This window comes from Neovison vison, chromosome 1 (assembly GCF_020171115.1).
Source record: "Neovison vison isolate M4711 chromosome 1, ASM_NN_V1, whole genome shotgun sequence".
In the NCBI taxonomy this organism is placed as follows: Eukaryota; Metazoa; Chordata; class Mammalia; order Carnivora; family Mustelidae; genus Neogale; species Neogale vison.
This window is the reverse complement of record NC_058091.1, coordinates 47,200,012-47,219,542: the sequence shown is the minus strand read 5'-3', so window position 1 is coordinate 47,219,542 and position 19,531 is coordinate 47,200,012. Positions and strand designations below refer to the sequence as shown.

Here is a 19,531-nt window from a genome sequence, read left to right as displayed (position 1 = left end):
AAATATTATCCATGTAGCAACTGGGTGTTTATACAGAACACAGAAAACTCTCACACTTCAATTCTTAAGCTTATGATTTTGATGTAATTCACTACTAAAATTTCTAAATTAATATGCCATCTGTTTCTATGAATCTGAAAGATAGTGCCTCATTTGGAGACTTTTATTACATTAAACATAAAAATTTGAATTTATAGTTACCTGTAAAACAGCTCTAATTTCTAATTTTGGAATACTATTAACACATGTTCTTAAATATAAACCTCAGATGATTCCAAAGAAAAATCTAAGACTAAAATGGAACACAAAATTAAGACCAATTTTAAAAATGTTTAGCTTGAATAAAAAACAAACCCAAATATTGATAAACTTTAACTGATTTTGTTAACTTTCTGCTTTGGAGTTACTTTCTTTACTGACTAATAGTCCATATAGGAAGGCCCAGCAATTAATATGTTTATTAGAAAAGGGTTTGTTTGTTTGTTTATTGGCAGAGAGAGAGAGATCACAAGTAGGCAGATAGGCAGGTAGAGAGGAGGAAGCGGATCCCTGCTGAGCAGAAAGCCCAAGGTGGGGCTCAATCCCAGGACCCTGACATTATGACCTGAGCCGGAGGCAGAGGCTCAACCAGCTGAGCCACCCAGGTGCCCCAGAAAAGGGTTTATTTAAATAAACTTATCTACTGCTCTATCTCTCTGGTATATATATATATATATATTTTTTTTTTTCCCCATTACTGGGTGGATTTATTAATTTTTTGCAGCCCTTTGGTTCATTTTTTCAAAATTTTTTATTTATTTTTTCTTTTTAGTGTTCCAGAATTCATTGTTTATGCACCTTACCCAGTGCTCCATGCAATATGTGCCCTCCATAATACCCACCACCAGGCTCACCCAACCACCACCACCTCCCTCCCTTCCAAAACCCTCAGTTTGTATCTCAGAGTCCACAGTCTCTCATGGTTCATCTTCCCCTCCAATTTCCCCCAACTCCCTTCTCCTCTCCATCTCCCCATGTCCTCCGTGTTATTCCTTATGCTCTATGATATATTTTGGTAATTTATTAGATTACACAATTTACTTTTCTCTTTGTATTGTTTTTACATAACAATAAGATTCAAAAGTCCTTTGCTTTAACAAGTTTAAAAAAAAATACTCTGAAACAAGATCTAATAGAAGTAAATAATCTAAATGCTTCCACCATAGTTTTTGCCTTAAAATATTTGATAGCTATAGCAAATGAAGATAGATGCTTTACAGTATACATTTTCTGACACTGGGGCTTATTTAATGAAGGAAACTTAGCTGAATAATTGGAGCTTTCATGTTAACCAAGTTCAGGGTACTCGCTTTACAGTCTCAAATTTTAAGATTAAACACCAGGTAAATCAATATTTATACTGAGCAAGATATATGTCTGGTTTTCTTTTCTATAAAGCCATTTATCTAATAGATTTTTGAGTTTATAGTTAATTTCTCAATTTTTAAAGTATTATATATTTACAGAGCTTAGAATTCAAGCCCTTCTAAAAAAAGACTTGTGCCAAAATAGCTGCTCCCTGACCCAGATCAAACACAATCCCTGTTCAGCTCTTTCACTTGTTTTTTCTTTATTTCATCTACTTCTTAAAACCACTTAACTGAGGTATGACTGATAGGTAAAAAGCTGTCCATATTTAATGTATACAGCTTGATGAGTTTGGTAATAAGTGTACTTCCCTGAAGCCATTACCACCATCAAGGTCATAGACATATCCATCACCTCCCAAAGTTTCCTCTTTCCCCCTTTCCTAGTAGTAGTAATGTATGTGTGTGTGTGTGTGTGTGTGTGTGTGTGTGTGTGTGTGTAAGAGAGAGAGAGAACACAGGATTTGTCTTGGCAGATTTTAAGTATAAAATCAGCAGTGTTATCAGTGGTTTGAAGTGTGATAGATCTCCAGAACTTATTTATACACAGCGTTCTGGCCATTTGGGGCCAACTAGTGAAGGAGCACAACTACACAAAATCACCACAAGGAAAGTGAAGCCATGCTTTGTAGGCTACAATGTGGAGGTGACTAGGGGAACTGATGAGCTGTTGAGATGCTGATGTGAGGTCAGCCTGCTGGTATTGAATTGGCTTGGGCTGTAAGAGCAAAGCACCATGCTGAAGTCTACTGAAAGCTGAAGTCATCAGTTAAACTCATCAAAGTGGATAATCACATCTACTCAGAAATAAGAAAATTCCGAGCAACTCAGGATATATGAATGGACCTTAAGAGGTCAAATCAGAACGAGCTAAAGGGGAAAATATGCACGTCTTTTTGAATGAGTGTTTTCATTTTCTTTGGGTAAATACGCCATAATAGAATTACTGGATCATAATGGTAATTCTATTTTTCATTATTTGAAGAACATCCATACTATTTTCCACAGTGGCTGTACCAGCTTGCATTCCACCAACAGTGTACAATGATTCTTTTTTCTCCACTTCCTCACCAACATTTGTTATTTCTTGTATTGTTTATTTTAGCCATTCTGACAGGTTCACCATGTTTCATTGTGATTTTGATTTACATTTCCCTGGTGATTAGTAACTTGGGCATCTTTTCACATGTTTGTTGAGTTTTAGGAGTTCTTTATATATTTTGAATATTAGCCCCTCACTTGCAAATATTTTCTCCCATTTGGTTGGTTGCCTTTTCATTTTATTGACTTCCTTTACTGTGCAGAAGAAGTTTATTAGGTTTGAAGTAGTCCCATTTGTTTCTTTTGTTGCCTTTGCTTTTGCTGTCAAATTCAAAAAATCCTTGCCAAGACTGATGTCAGAGTTTATCACCTATTTTTCTTTTAGTAATTTTATGGTTTCCGGTCTTTATTCTGTCTTTAATCCAGTTTGAATTTAATTTTATACATGATGTATGATAGTTTTTCCAACAGCATTTGTTGAAGAGACTCTCCTTTCCCCACTGTATGTTCTTAATGCCTTTGTTGTAAATTAACTGACCATAAATGTATGGGTTTATTTTGGGGCTCTCTATTCTGTTCCATTGATCTATGTGTCTTTATTTATGGCAATACCATGCTGTTTTGATTACTACAGCTTTGTACTAAAGTTTGAAATCAAGAAATGTGATGCCTCCAGCTTTTTTGTTTTCCCCTCAAAACTGCTTTGCTATTCAGACATACTCAGTCATACAGTTTCAGAACTGTTCGATTTCTGAGAAAAAAAAAATGACACTGGAATTTTGATAGGGATTCTTTTGGGTAGTATGGTCATTTTAACATTAATTCTTCCAGTCCATGAGTACAGAACATCTATTTATGTCTTCTTCAGCTTCTTTCATCAATATTTTATAGTTCTCAGTGTTACAGATCTTTCACCTCCTTGGTTGAATTTATTCCTAGATATTTTATTCTTTTTGCTGCAACTGTATATGGGATCATTTTAAATTCTCTGATAGTTCATTATTAGTATATAAAAACAAAAGATTTTTGTGTGTTTATTTTGATTCCTGAAGCTTTTACTGAATTCATTTATTCTAACAGTTTTTGGGTGAAGTCTTCAGGGTTTATAGTGGTAAACACAGTATCATATTATCTGCAAGTAGTGACGGTTTTACTTCTTTCTTTCTGATCTCGATGACTTTTACTTCTTTTCCTACCAAAATGCTCTGGCTAGGACTTCCAATATTATGTTAAATAAAAGTGGCAAGCGTGAGCATCCTTGTCTTCTTATCTTTCAGCTTTTCACTGCTGAATACAATGTTAGCTGTGGGCTTGTTGTATATGACCTTCATTGTATTGAGGTACATCTCCTCTATATGGACTTTGTTGAGTTTTAATCATTAATTGGTGCTGCATGTTGTCAAGTGCTTTTTCTGCATCTATTAAAGATGGTCCTTCATTTTGTTAATGTAGTATATCACACTGTTTTACAGATATTGAACCATCCCTGAAATAAATGCCACTTGATCATAACATATGATCCTTTTAATGTATTATTGATTGTGATTTGCTAATATTTTGTTGAAGATTTTGCATCAGTGTTCATTAGGGATATAGGATTGTAATTTTAGGGATATAGGGATATAGGATTGTAGGGATATAGGATTGTGTGTGTCCTTTTCTGACTTTGGTATTAGGGTGATCCTGGTCTTGTAAAATGAGTTTGGAAGTGTTCCCTCTTCTATTTTTTTGGAAGACTTGGATAAGGATTGTTCTTAATTCTCCTTTAAATATTTGGTAGAATTCATCACTAAAGCTGTCTGGTCCTGCACTTTTATTTGCTGGGAGGTTTTTGATCGCCGATTCAATGTCCTGAATAGGAATTATTAGTCTGTTCAAGTTTTCTATTTATGATTCAGTCTTTGTAGGTTGTGTGTTTCTAGGAATTTATCCATTTTTATAGGTTTTCAAATTTATTGGTATATAATTGTTCATAGTAACTTATGGATCCTTTTTATTTCTTTGGTCTTAGTTGTAACATCTCTCTCATTCTAATTTTGTGTCCTCTTTTTTTCCCCTTGGGGTGGTCCTGCTAATGATCATTTTTTTAAATTTATTTTTTATTTTTATTCATTTTTAAATTTTATTTTTTCAGTATTCCAAGATTGTTTATGCACCATACCCAGCACTCCATGCAATACGTGCCCTCCTTAATACCCACCACCAGGCTCACCCATCCCCCCGCCCCCCAACCTGTTTCTCAGAGTTCAGTCTCTCATGCTTCATCTTCCCCTTCAATTTACCCCAATACACTTTTCCTTTCCTTCTCCTAACGTCCTCCCTGTTATTCTTTATGCTCCACAAGTAAGTGAAACCATATGATAATTTTCTCTGCTTGACTTATTTCACTTAGCATAATCTCCTTCAGTCCTGTCCATGTTGATACAAAATTATCAACATCCTTTCTGATGGAGGCATAATACTCCATTGTAGATATAAACCATATCTTCTTTACCCATTCATCTGTTGAAAGGCATCTTGGCTCTTTCCACAGTTTGGCAATTGTGGCCATTGCTGCTATGAACATTGGGGTACAGATGACCCTTCTTTTCACTACATCTGTATTTTTGGGTAAATACCTAGTGGTGCAATTGATGGGTCATATAGCTCTAGTCTTAATTTTTTGAGGATCCTCCACACTGTTTTCCAAAGTGGCTGCACCAACTTGCATTCCCTTGCATTGTGAAAGAGGGTTCTCCTTTCCATCTTCTCTTCAACACTTGTTGTTTCCTGTCCTGTTAATTTTGGCCATTCTAACTGGTGTAGGGTGATATCTCAATTAGTATTGGTTTGGATTTTCTTAATGGCTAAAGATGATGAACACTTTTTCATGTGTCTGTTAGCCATTTGTATGTCTTCTTTGGAGAAGTGTCTGTTCAGGTGTTCTGCCCAATTTCCCTGACATGACTGTTTTCTTGGGGTGTTGAGTTTGAGAAGTTCTTTATAGATCTTGGATATCAGCCCTTTGTCCGTAGTGTCATTTGCGAGTATCTTCTCCCATTCTGTGGGTTGCCTCTTTGTCTTGTTGACTATTTCCTTTGTTGTGCAAAAGCTTTTGATCTTGGTGAAGTCCCAAAAGTTCATTTTCACTTTTGTTTCTTTTGCCTTTGGAGACATATGTTGAAAGAAGTTGCTGTGGCCAATGTCGAAGAGGTTATTGCCTATGTTCTCCTCTAGGATTTTTATAGATTCTAGATTCCTGCCTCATGTTGAGGTCTTTCATCCATTTGGACTTCACCCTTGTGCATGGTGTAAGAGAACGGTCAAGTTTCATTCTTCTATACATAGCTGTCCAATTTTCCCAGCACCATTTATTGAAGAGACTTTTTTCCACTGTATATTTTGTCCTGCTTTGTCAAAGATTATTTGACCGTAGAGTTGAGGGTCCATATCTGGGCTTTGAACTGTTTCACTGGTCTATGTGTCTGTTTCTGTGCCAGTACCAAGCTGTCTTGGTGACCACAACTTTGTAGTGAAGTTTGAAATCAGGCAAGGGATGCCCCCTGCTTTGTTTTTCTTTTTCAACCTTTCCTTGGTGATTCAGGGTCTTTTTATTTACCTTTTTAAAAAAACAGCTCTTAGTTTCATTGATACACATCTTTCTAGTTTGTTTAATTTCTTTACATTGTGATCTTTGTTATTTCCTTCCTACTACTAATTTTGGACTTCATTTGTTCCTCATTTTTTTTTTTTTTTGAGGTATAAAGTTAGGTTGAGATTTTTTTGTTGTTATCTCTTGATGTAAGCATTTATTGCTACGAATTGCCCTTTTAGAAACACCTTTGCTGCATCCTCTTTTATTATGTTGTATTTCTATTATCATTTTTCCCAAGGTATTTTTTATTTCTTTTTATTTGTTCTTTGGCCCATTGGTTGCTCAGTAGCATGTTGTTTAATCCCCACATTATTTCTGAATTTTCCAGTTTTCTTCCTATGATTGATTCTTGTTTATACCATTGTGGTCAGAAATGATGCCTGGTATCACCTTAGTCTTCTTAAATTTACTAAGACTTGTTTAGTGGACTAACTTATGATCTATCCTGGAGAATGTTCCATGTGCACTTGAGAAGAATGTGTATTCTGTTGTTCCTGGATGGAATGTTCATTAAATGTTAAGTCCCTCTGGTTTAACATGTCACTTAAGTACATTATTTCGTTGTTGATTTCCTCTCTGGATGATCTTAGGAAAAACTATTATTTTCTTTATATCAAGTTAGAATTAGGACTACTGGACTTTAGGGCACCTACGAAAATTCAAAATTTTAAAAAATCATAATAAAATTTGAGATGTAAAGGGAATTATAAGCAATTTATAAATAGTCCCCTTTTGCTACTGATTAATAAAAAGCTCTCCAGACAAAAGACAAAAAAGAAAAAGTTCAGTCTCCTTCCTCCTGTCAATATGCCAGCAGTATACTGGTTGCTCCAAACTGGCTAAAGTAACCCGAAGCCAGAAGGAAAATGAGCTAGTTGGTAAAGTTCTAGAGTTCAGCCTCACAAGACAGGATAGTGAAGAGAAGAAAAGAGAATGGATCCGAGGTGCAAATAGACTGATATCCAGCACCGTCCATACCTTTTGATCTTCAGCCTCTACTTCTATCCTTTATTTAGGTAACAATTTCCAGTCTCAACACAGAAAACAAAATTCTATAAGCTGCCATTTCATAAGATGATGTCAACTCATATTTTTCTTATGAACACATGGAATAATCTCTAAATTCTATGTATGTTAGATGACAAAATATGTCTTAATAAATTTAAAAGGACTGAAACAATATAAAATAGATTCTCCAAACTTAGCAAAATTAGAACAAAAATAAACAACAGGGTAGAGAAATTCCCAACTATTTTGAAATTAAATATACTTCTAAATAATCCATGGTTCAAAAAAACAATCAAAAGGAATTTTAAAAATATTTTAAACTGAATGAAAATAGAAACAAAACATAAAAATTTATGGAATGCAGGTAAAGCAGTGTTAACTGGTGAATTTATAGCTTTAAATGCCTATATTTAGAAAAAAGCTCTTAAACATCTGGAAAAAGAACAGTAAAAGCTAAAGCAAGCATAAAAAAGGAAATAAGATCAGGGTTAAAACCAATGGGAAAAAAATAAGGGGAAAAATCAATGAACCTCAAAATTTATTCTTTGGATAGACAAAAGTAATATGATCAAGGTAAAAAGAAAAAACACAGACCCAAAATCAAGAATGAAAGTGGAGACCTCACCAATCTTACAGAGATTAAAAGGATTAGAAATACTGTGAAAAACTTTTTGCCAATAAACTATTCAGATAAAGTCCTAGACACATAAATTATTGTAACTGACTCAAGAAGATATTTTTTTAAAAATCTCAGTACGCCTACAACCTACAGAGAAATAGAAACTGAATTAATAAAGATTTTTTCATCCAAGAAAAGCTCAAATGGCTTCAGTTGTTAATGCTGGCAAACATTTAAATAAGAAATAATACCAATTATTTATAAACAGTTCCAGAAAAGAGGAGGAAATCTTCTGAACTCCTTCTATGAGGCCATTATTACAATGATTCTAAAGCCAGAAAAAAACAGAAGAGAAAACCACAGAAGAGAAAACCACATTATCTCTCATGAGTTACAGAAGTAAAAGTTCTCAATTAGGTATTATCAAATCAAATCCAGTACCTCTTTTGAGGTGCTATTAATGATCCATTTCTTGATTTACTGGTAAGTCACTTAGCTGAGTATTTTTGTCTTTTGCACTTAACTGTGTTATGGCTCAAGATTTTAAATAAAACACATAAAGAAAGGAATGCTTAGTCTGTGCCTTCAAAGTACAAGTAATTTAATGAAAGATAAAGACTAATAGGAAAACAGAACTAATGAAAGAATATGACAAGTACCCTGTAAGGCATAAAGTGCTGAAAGGAAATGGGAATACAGTCAATCCATGTATATTGTTTTTTCTTTTGAGAAGCTACAGGGAGAAAAAAAAACAGGAAAAAGCTTATGAAGGAATAAGAATTTGGGTTGCCTTAATCATGGATCAAGAGAATTTCAGTAGGAGAAGAGAAAGAAAAATTTAGGCAGACATCTGTATGAACAAAGCAAAATCTATTTGGGATAAATATCAGGTCAGGTTTGGCTCTACCACCACGTGTAGAGATGGGGGGAAAAAAATCACTTGAAGGCCAAACTGAGGAAATGTGAACTTACTCAAAGTGTGAGGGAGTAACTTAAGTTTTAAGCTTTCAAAGCACAGAAAAGACATATTCCTTGGGGCTATTAGTTTGGAAATTAACAAGTTTAATGGACCGCACCAAGCAGATGGAAAAAGGGTTAGCAGCTAAGGGACTAAAGTGGTTCTTAACCATGTTCTCAAACTTTCAGGAGTCAGATCCAAACCATTTTCATAACTTGTCTTATCTCAGTCTCTCAAGTTTCCAGACACTGTATGACAAATGACACTGCAACAGACTGAATGTAGAAGCAGTTAGGAGAATCCAGGAGTCCTCTATTAACCCAGACAGCCTAGACCTAAACCTGAAATACTGACTCATATGTTTTTATATTTATATTTATTTTGTATTTATTTTTATATTTATTTTGTATTTGCATTTTTATATATAAAAATATAAAATGATCCCAATCTTAATTTTGTTTTGTAAAATAGTTACATTTTTATTAAAAATGTTATTTAACATGATTATGATTTTTAAATGAATTGAATTTTTACATTTCTAATTTAAATACAAATAGATGTAACATGTATAAACAAAAGCTCTTTAGAGTTTTCAGTAATATTTTATCAGTATAAACCTTTTGTACTGAGACCAAAAGGTCTAAGAATTTTTGGAAAGAAAAAAGAACATAAAACACAGTAGTAGTAATGGAAATAAGTGAAATGAAGAATGAAATGGAAAAAGATTAAATAAATGATAGGAGTTGGACAACCAATAAATGTAGGGGGGGGGCAATGGGGAAAGAGATAAAGTAGAATCCAAAAGTTCAGCCAGAATGACAAAATAAGAGATAAGGAAATAAAGATCAGGAAGTTTGGGATATCAAGAATTCAGTTTTGACACAGATGAAATGGCAGCCAAGCAGAAAGACAAGTAAAGACAGCCAAGTAGAGAGACATTAAAAAAATAAAATAAATAAAATCCATAAAGACCAAGATACAGTTTGATGGTTATGTGTATAGGAAAGATCAGGTTTTTCTGGTATCTGAACATAACTGAGCATCACTTCAAGCAAAAAAGATACAGATAAGCAGTACCATAAATCCTGGGATCACTTGTTCCCAATTCTTTGGTAGGAGGTTGTTTTAGTTTCTTCTGCAAAGTTCTCTTAAACAGACAATTCTGAAAGCTTCTGGTTACATTTATCTTTTCTAAGTGCCTTTTAAATTTGTTCTCAGTCTTGGTTAAATTGCTAATTTCTAGGAGGCACGGCTCTAGGGGAATCAGACTGAAAAGACAGGCTTCATTCTTAGCCACTTTCTCTGGAGTTCGCCTTTTTTTTTTTTTTTTTTTAATAAAATGAAGACAATATGCAACGTTAATGTATTAGGCTTCTTCAGATCTAAAATTTTATGAAACAGCTATTAACACCCTTATCATGAGCAAACACATACACCTAATCTCCAAGAGCTATTGAACAAACCTAGATATTGACTAGCAGTATTTCTCAACTATCTCTGTCATTCCTATATAATATAAAGTAGGAATCTCTTAACTTTGTTTTAAAAGTTACCTCTTTTGAACTTTAAGAGAGGTCCCAAATCCTAGTATTTTGTCAAAAAATTTACTTGACTGGCAGACTTGGCAATTTTGCAAGTTTTCAAAATATTCTTATTTTACCACTCTACCTCCATTAACCATCACCTTTCCAGGCTAAAGAGTTCTACGATTGTTTGGTCAATCTTAAAAACCTCTTCACTCCCTGATCCTTTAAATTGACAATATCCAGATTTTCTTCAATTCTGTTAAGTCTTTAAATCAAGGAGATTAAAGATGAATTAAATACTACAGGCAGAATAATATTGTTGTTGGTGGGAAGGGGGAGCATCACTTTCCTGGGCTTTTTGGTGGTAAAGTATTAGGTTACTATCTTCATGGAATTATTTATGGAAGTTACAGTGTATAGCATGCTTATCTTTCACTTTACTAGCAAAAGAATTCCTTCCCCCACCCCCCAATGAAATTCCATATAACACCTCACTATATAAAATGGGCCAGAAAGTGCAACACTCCCATGTAGCTTTGTAAATGCCCCACAGACTCAGTTAGCCCTGTCCCTCCTTCAAATCCCATCCAACAAAGGCTTTTTAGGGTGCTTTCCAGGCAACATGGAGCGCACTGTGAAAACCACCACTTTATAGCATCTATAAATGTTAATGATCCCAATATGCATTAAGAATCAAAGCCTCATATGAAATAAAGCAATTACTTCAGAAAGCCTCTTTAATGCAACTTCAATAAAACATTACAAAATCCATTTCTTTTCAATTTAGTTAAACATAATATAAAACTTATCATAGACGCATCTTAGGAAAACTGCCTTTTTCAAGCAATGAAGGAATGAACACACAGCATCAATGCAAACAACACCGGCTAGTAATTCCTCCTGTGGTAGATGTCAATATAGTACCAGATATTGAAGACATGTTAACACTAAAATGGATCAAGATTATTTTTTATTGCACATATGCTTACAAATTTGCTGTTTTAGGTAGAGCTAAACCTCAAGTATTAAGTTAGTTTCAGACTTATTTCCATCACCTGAATTACAGCAGTGAATTGCCTATATGTTCTCCTAGGATTATGTTTCAGAAATGAGAACATTAACCTTCTCAATTTGTCTAGTTTACTGGAGCACAGATTTAACATTTGTTTTTAACAAACTTAAACACTTAAAACCAAACATCATACTGTAAAGAAAAAACAATGCATATGTCTATTCATATAACTCAGGCTCAGAGAACTTCTGATTACATAATATTGTAAAGAGTCTTCAAAACTATTAATTCTTGTATGTATAATTAACCATCTATTTTGGAAAACTTTAATATTTCGAGAAATTGATTCATAATCAGGTTTTTATATGGTCTCCCCTCCCCACCAAAAAACAACACACAATGACTCCAAATTTAATAAAGGAACCATTATCTCAGACTAAGCTTCAGAATAGCATTCACATTCTCTTTGCACTGTATTTCATAATTTAATGTAAAATGTGTTGTACAAATTGAAATAATACAGCATTTGAGCAGTCCACACTTAAACCTGGAACATTGACGGCCTGATCAAAAGACAAGACTGAAAACAAACTATAACTGCAAACACAAAATTTGGCTATTAATGGATCAGAAGTAATGGCTGATGCTCCTACTTTAAGCTGATCAATATCACATATTTAAAAAAAAAAGAGTGACAACAGATATTTGGCAATATCTTCTAAATTATTTATCCCAAATTCGCAAATGGAAAGTTATTTTCCATTCCTCACTCTTAAATTTTATACTTTAATCACTCATGTTTTCCTTTTCAGACTGTTCAGAAGAAGTAATTCTACTTAAACTTTTAACCTAGTGAAGTTTTTCCTCTCACATTTTTACATAAAAAGTTACTAAAATCACAATTCTGTGGCATTTGTTTTTATCATACAGACATTACACACCTAAGCTGTACTAAAGAAATTAGATCCTTTCTCATTCTTTGTAGAATGATGTTACCAAATTTGTAAGAACTCTTTTTCCATAGCTCTTCTTTATAACAATCATGACTGATGAAAAATGCATTTCATCTCCAGAGCAAATTAGCATCCATGCTTATTCCACATAGGTACTGCCAGTGGTCCCTGTGGTGTCCTTTCAACAATGACAAACTCATCAGGGTTGCCAAATGCCTCATAAAAAACCAATAAATCTTGTATCGCACGCTCTTCAATCTGAAAAAAGGGTGAAAAAAAAACTTGCTTTAATCTTTCAGCAGGATTATATTAGCTTTTAAATCTCCTTTTGTGGAAGTACCACTTTCTATGAATACAATGCAGCAGAACTAAATTAGGTATCCTGCTATTCCCTTTGCAAGCAGAAGGCTTAAAGCCTGAAAAAGAATAATCAGATAACCACCCTCCCTTGAATTTTAGTCTCGAGCAGAAAGAAAAAAAAACCCTGAAAATAGTTGTTGGAATCCATTCATTCCAATAATTTCAGTGAGATACTTTCTGCTTCCAAATCTCCTAACTCTTCAGGACAACTATGGGTCTTATCTGTTTCCAACCCTGGCTCCCTGGTCTTTCAACTAAATCTGTGGAATTTTAATATCCTCTAATAATTTCTCTCTTCCATAAGTTAGCCAAAGTTGGTATCTGTGGCTTACAACCTAAGAACACTTACTGATCCATAAGTACTAGATAATGCCAAGTTCATTACTGATCACTTTCATACACATATATATATATAATATATTTATGTAATAAAATATATATATTTCATACATATGTGTATGTGTGTGTGTGTGTGTGTGTGTGTGTATCTATATAAAAACTTTATTTTTTTTTTTTTAGAGAGCACGCATGAGTGTGGCAGGAGGGGGAGAGGGAGAGAGAGAATCTTAAGCAAGCTCCGCTGCCCAGTGTGGAGCCAGAAAGGGGGTTTGATTTCATGACCCTGAGATCATGACTTGAGCCGAAATCAAGAATCACATGCTTAACAGACTGAGCCACCCAGGTGCCCTATTGATCACTTTTTAAAAAAACTAAAACAGTCCAAAGCATCGCCGGTGTTAAAAAAAAAAAAAAAAAGTTACCCTTGTGACAATTGCTTTGTTCTAAATTATCCTGAATTCCTTCAATTAATACTATTGAGTCCCTTAGTTTTATATTACATTTTAACATGATAAATATATGTACCTTTGTGATGAAAACAAACATAATTTTCTCAAGATGAAATGTTATCTAGCCCTTCACTAAATTAAATCCATAAAGGCACATTACCTACCTGAATCAAAGCCAAGGGTTTTTCTCGACTTCTGATAAGAGCTGCTTCCTGCTGTAGTTCTTCTTCTACAATAGATGCAAAAGTGACTGGGGCTACCATGGAAGGAGCAGTCAATGAAGAAGACAGCCAGGGACTAAAAGAATAGTAACAATGAGTTCTCATTCATCATTGCAAATTTTTGCATATAAATTCTCCTCTGAAAATTAAACAGTGTTACATTTTTTTTCCCCAGTGACCTACAATATGAAGGGACTTGGAAGCTTTTGCGTTCTCTTTACAGAATGGTGAGATGAGAAAGAGAAGCAAGGAGAACTAATATTTTATTTGGATCAGTGCTATAGAGAAAACTTTAGAAAACACCAAAAGGCTGGATGGAACAGAAATGATATAACCAAACAGAAAGGTAACTCAAACTATGGAATAGACAGTAGTCAGAAAACTCATTCTATTCAATATACTATTCCCAATTTTTAGTCTTATCTTTCACTACTAAACAATAGCTTAGCTTTGGAGGCTCCAAAGCTAATCAGTTAGCCTTACTTGTGACTGTCTAGAAGTGGTAAATCTGAAATATGGTTGCCTTCTGGTCCTGGGGTACCATGAGTGGAGCAACTGCAAAACAAATGCCAAAGCCAGAGGTTAAAACTTCTACTAATATTAGTAAAATTGTTTACTAATAGAAATACAGAGGAAGAATTACAAGTCCTGACTCAGGATTCAAGTTAATGAGTGGAAGTCAGACTTACCTTTAAAATTATAAGTAAAAAAAAATCTACAGGGGTGTCTCAGTCAATTAAGCGTTTGCCCTCAGCTCGGGACATGATCTAAGTGTTCTGGGATCAAGCCCAGCATTCAGGCTCCCTCTCTCAAATAAATAAAAACCGTTAAAAAAGAATCTATAGGTAGTTATAAAATCCTGTGTATAAAATACCAGAGAGATGTTGCAAGAAATGTTCTATTTTTTCTAATAATACTCATACAGCCATTTACTATTATCAAACACACATTAGGAAATACAGAAAACTTTGTAAATAAAGTTTTATATTAATAATAGTTTATGAATAAAAATGAAAAATTAGCACTAAGTTTCAAAATACATACACACCAGATAATTAGCCAAATTGTATGAACAACTAATAGAGTAAATACTTTAATAAGCCAGGCATTAAGCCAGGATGGAAACATATAAGATATGATTTCTTTTTTCTACGAAATCACAAAATGAGTAAACAATATATAAAATGATATATAGCAGAAAATAACTCTATCTAACAAGGACTATGAAAATAAAGATTTGGTATTTGAGAGGGCCTCATGGAGAAGACAATCAAAGAGGTATAGGATGAGGCGGTAGAAGTTTTCCTGTAAGGGAAAAAAAAATTAACAAAGATACTACAGAGACTGGCCTAATTATGGAATTTTATACCTAGAAAGGTACCTAGAGTTATCAGGATTAATCAAATGCCCTCTTTCAGGAATGAGCAAATTTAGGCCTAGGCAGATTTAATACAAAGTCAGAGAATGAACAAACAGGGTCTAAAATATTGGCTTCCTGATTTATTTATGGATCATCTGTACAGTTGTTAGGTATGTATAGCACTATAGTGCTGAAAATTAGGCTGATTAAAAACTCGGTCCCTTCAGAAGGGAAAACTGAAGGGGGAGAAATCAGAGAGAGAGATGAACCATGAAAGACTATTATGGACTCCAGGAAACAAACTGAGGGTCTCAGAGAGGAGGGGGATGGGAGGGATGGGGTAACCAGGTGATGGGTATTGAGGAGGGCATATGCTGGGTACTGAGGTGGGCATATGTTGTGATGAGCACTGGGTGTTATATGCAAGCAATGAATCACTGAACACTACGTCAAAAACTATCTAGTGGCTACCTTAAGATACAAACAAAAACAAAAACAAAAACCTTAGTCCCTTCCCCTCTAAAAACTCTGAGAGGAAAGATTTAAAAATCTATTTATAGGGGTGCCTGGATGGCTCAGTGGGTTAAAGCCTCTGCCTTCGGGTCCTGGGATCAAGTCCAGCATTGGGCTCTCTGCTGGGTGGGGAGCCTGCTTCCCCCTCTCTCTCTGCCTGCCTCTCTGCCTACTTGTGATCTGTCAAATAAATAAATAAAATCTTTTAAAAAATCTATAAACAATGATAAAACAATATGAGATAAAACAACTGATACTTGTACCAATTTGCACAAAGTACTACGGATTCATAGGAGAATGGACATGAGGGCTTCACTGAAGAAATGGCATTAAAGCTGAGGACAGTGGCACTGAAATAGGGTTTCTGGCTGTAAAATATATGGAATGGTAAAAGACTTTGGTAACTTAAGTAAAGATATTAATAGAATGGCAGGATTAGAGTTTGGAAGAGATTAAAAGAGAACTAAAGTTAAAATGAACCATGAGTGCCAGAGTACAAAATGCACTGAAAGCTAAAACATTTAGACCTGATGCATGGGCAAATAAATTCACTGAGAGTATTTTCAAATATTTTATCTCACTTAATCTTTGCACTACTCTATAAAGAAAACATGTATTATTTCCATTACAGTGATTAGGGAATTCAAACTCAAAGAATATTATATATAATTGCCTGAGTCACAGGTTGGGAAGTAACAGAAACAGAACACGAAGCAGATCTTTTTCACTCAGAGTACAGTATGTTTTCCATTATCATAAACCTGTCTTTATTTCTATAATTTCCCTTAGTTTAGAATCCATTCCACTATAAATGTCTTCTTATTCTTTAAGGACTGGCTCAAATACCACCTTCTCTCTACTCCTATGGCACTTTCAACTACTATTACAGAGCTTCCCACACTGTGTTGCTATTGTTTTCACATCTGTCTTAACTGCTAGACTAGTCTCTCAAGGTACAGAACTGTGCCTCACTCGTGTGTCCAACAGAATACGTGGAACACAGTTGTTTGTAAAAACAGAATTAAAGAATAAATAACAGAATAAGAAAGCCAGAGGATTTTAAATATGAAATGAAAACAGTTTTTTTTTTTTTAAGTTCCTAATTCCTTTGAATTACGGATAACTCTCAGTTAGAGAGTTCTTTTCAGTGAACTGAAAATAGGTATAGTTATAGGTTCTTAGTTTTAAGCTCTAGGACTTGAAATCTATAGGATGCTTGACCTATGATATCCAAAATAAGAGAAATTTCCAGGATGAAGTAAAAAACGTCTAGCCAGGAGAAAAATGAAGCTAAGAAAATGAATTAGAAAGCTACTAGAACAAATTTTACAAGATGATGAGTATCTAGACTAGAATAGCTACAGAATGAATGAAAAAAATTCTACATTCTGATAGAATAGAGTGCTACTTTAGTGACTAAATGCAAATTCCATGGTTAAGTTCCTTGAAAAGTCCTTGAAGGAAGGAAAGAAGGAGAAAGAGACAGAAAGAAGGAAAGAAAGGAAAAAAGAAAGAAAAGAAATGTCCTAAAGTCGGTCTGAGATTAGAGATTAGAGGCCTTCTGGGGCACTAAAGCATAACATCGAATAAACACAGATAATGACTTGAGTGCTATTCAAAAATCCCTCCAGTGTCTAGGATTGGCTAAGTGTTTGACACTTTCAATGAAATGGAAAAATATTGTAGAAACAATTGTTATTTAATTAAGAGCAGCTATAAGCTGTCTGTGAAAAATGATATGGTACTGGCTAAAACAGATGGAGTATCAGGACTAAAGTATCTTATTTAGGCCTTGTTAAATCAAACTTAAGCAATCAGAGCTTAAGTATAACAACTGGCCTGTATAACATTTTATCATTTATAAAGTACTTCCATATGCATTATCAGATATTAAGCCTTATAATAAACCTGTATGATATTATTCTTATTTTAGATGTGCTTAATCTTGTTCAGAAAGGTTCACAGAGGGCTACTGTGTTAGACTGAAACTCAAATCTGTTTTCTAACATTGTAATCCCAAAAGTCTTTCCATTACTGATTTTTTCAGTGGATAATCTCATTAGCTATAAATTTACCCAAACAACTGAAAGTTCATGAAAATTTCATCTTAGAATGAAGCAAAACTATTAGAGCTTTGATTAAACAAATATCAAAAACATGATAAGCTTTCAGATAATAAATACAGCATTGTTAAGTTGTAGGTATTTGCAACACAGAAACAGACTTCTCAATAGACAATCTGTATAAAATTTAGCCTTCTGAAAATAAAAGCAACATTAAAAGTCTGGCTATAATAAAATCTACTTTCAGGGATTTTTGTTCAAACTGAACAACATTAATCTTACCAAATTTAGACTTTGAGAATAACTAAATTACTTCTTACTCATACCACTGACTTTTAATTTTTTTAAGGAATTCTGTATTAGCTTAATTACAAATTACAATTTACAAATTATAAATTATAATTAATTACAATTATTTACAATTACATTAATTATGTTTAGAGCTGACAGAATAATTTTTGCCTTGCAAGTAGCTTTCCTTGCCAATAAGAAACACAAGATCATTTTCTGCCCAGAATTACATAAAGGGATGCTTAAGTGGAAGGAAAATGAAAGAAAACACATGAAAATGAAAAAGAACATATAAGTAACAATAAACACATAAATTCCACAAATCCCTCCTTTCTGCATTTTAACATCCCCAAATAACATTGCCATTCCTGGATTTCCCTAGCCTTGGCGGGGGTGGTGGGAGGGGGTGGAGGGTGGAGGTAATCACATTTTCTACATTTAAAACAAGAATACATGATTTGAGGAATTTCCTAAGATGAACTCCATTACACTTGCCACACAAATTCCCTAAAGGAACATACCATTTGTCTTCCAGCTATAATTCTCACTATTACCTCTATTTACACCATCTCTATTACACTTCTGCTCTCTTAAAAATCCCATTCTATGTTCAAAAGCTTGTGGCAATAGATCAATATTTTTTGGACATCATTCATTATGGCCATACATATAATGATCAAATATTTGGCACTGAATAAGAAAAGTGTTTATGAACTATTACTCAAGCCCTTCTTCACTTGGGTTTTTCTTGATAATTCCAACCCATAGTCATTTTTTCCCCTCTCACCACTCACCTGGCACTTAAATCATATACTGCTTGTGACTTAATACTGTTATATTGTATTCCAATTTCATTCTTGACCTTTCATTTACCTTTCAGGTGTGCACATTTAGACTTACCAACTAGATATTTCAAACATATTTAAGGGACTAGGCCTATATTTAACACTTCCTATGTATATATCTGATAGAGGCAAGCAGAATACTGTTCATATATAATTTGGTGAATTAATATTTTACTTTGTTTCATTATTTCTTTTTTAAAAAGCTCACTTATGAGTTCACGTTTTCTATAATGAAATTAAAAAATGAAAGTCAAGCAATTCCCCTTCTCAGTGGTCATATGATATTATACAGTGATCAGTGATAATATACAGCTATTTAAAACATTAACTTCCACTTACCAGACAGACAAGCTATGGATGGCATGACACCATTATATACTCCTATATAATACTCTTGTATTATAGTATATACTGATAAAATACTCCTGTAGAATACTGTATACTATTATACACTCCTTTACAATTTCCAAACCCATGTAATAGCAGAAGCCACTTTTCACAATTAAGAGCCTTGATGTTATAGCACACTCTAGTGATCAACTATGAAACCACAGATCGTCAGTATTTTAAGACAGACTTATCCAAAGAAAGTAAGAAAATTTCAATCTATAGTGTTAATATTTAAAATATAAAAATACTAAAATGAACTTAATGCTCATAACTTACAATTTACACACCAAAAGCATACAGTATAACTTACTCATTAGAAACAAATGTTACCTGAAACAGTTACAATTTTTTTTTTTTTTTTAGATTTTATTTATTTCTTTGACAGAGAAGATCACAAGTAGGCAGAGAAACAAGCAGAGAGAGAGGGAGAAGCAGGCTCCCTACTGAGCAGAGAGCCCGATGCGGGGCTCGATCCCAGGACCCTGAGATCATGACCCGAGCCAAAGGCAGAGGCCTTAACCCACTGAGCCACCCAGGTGCCCC

General features: G+C 34.1%; 1 protein-coding gene across 3 annotated transcripts in view; it reads right to left on the bottom strand.

Annotated features, from left to right (window-relative positions):
* Positions 1–10,911: 10,911 nt before the first annotated feature.
* The window catches only part of IBTK (inhibitor of Bruton tyrosine kinase), a 97,042-nt gene continuing 88,422 nt past the window's right edge, over positions 10,912–19,531 (bottom strand). For all 3 annotated transcript variants that reach the window (XM_044246645.1, XM_044246661.1, XM_044246652.1), the window contains 3 exons: positions 14,010–14,081; positions 13,470–13,602; positions 10,912–12,415 (listed from right to left, as the gene is read on the bottom strand). In XM_044246645.1, the coding sequence (XP_044102580.1) occupies positions 12,284–12,415; positions 13,470–13,602; positions 14,010–14,081 (337 nt within the window). In that variant the 3' untranslated portion in view covers positions 10,912–12,283. The remainder of the gene's footprint in view (positions 12,416–13,469; positions 13,603–14,009; positions 14,082–19,531) is intronic.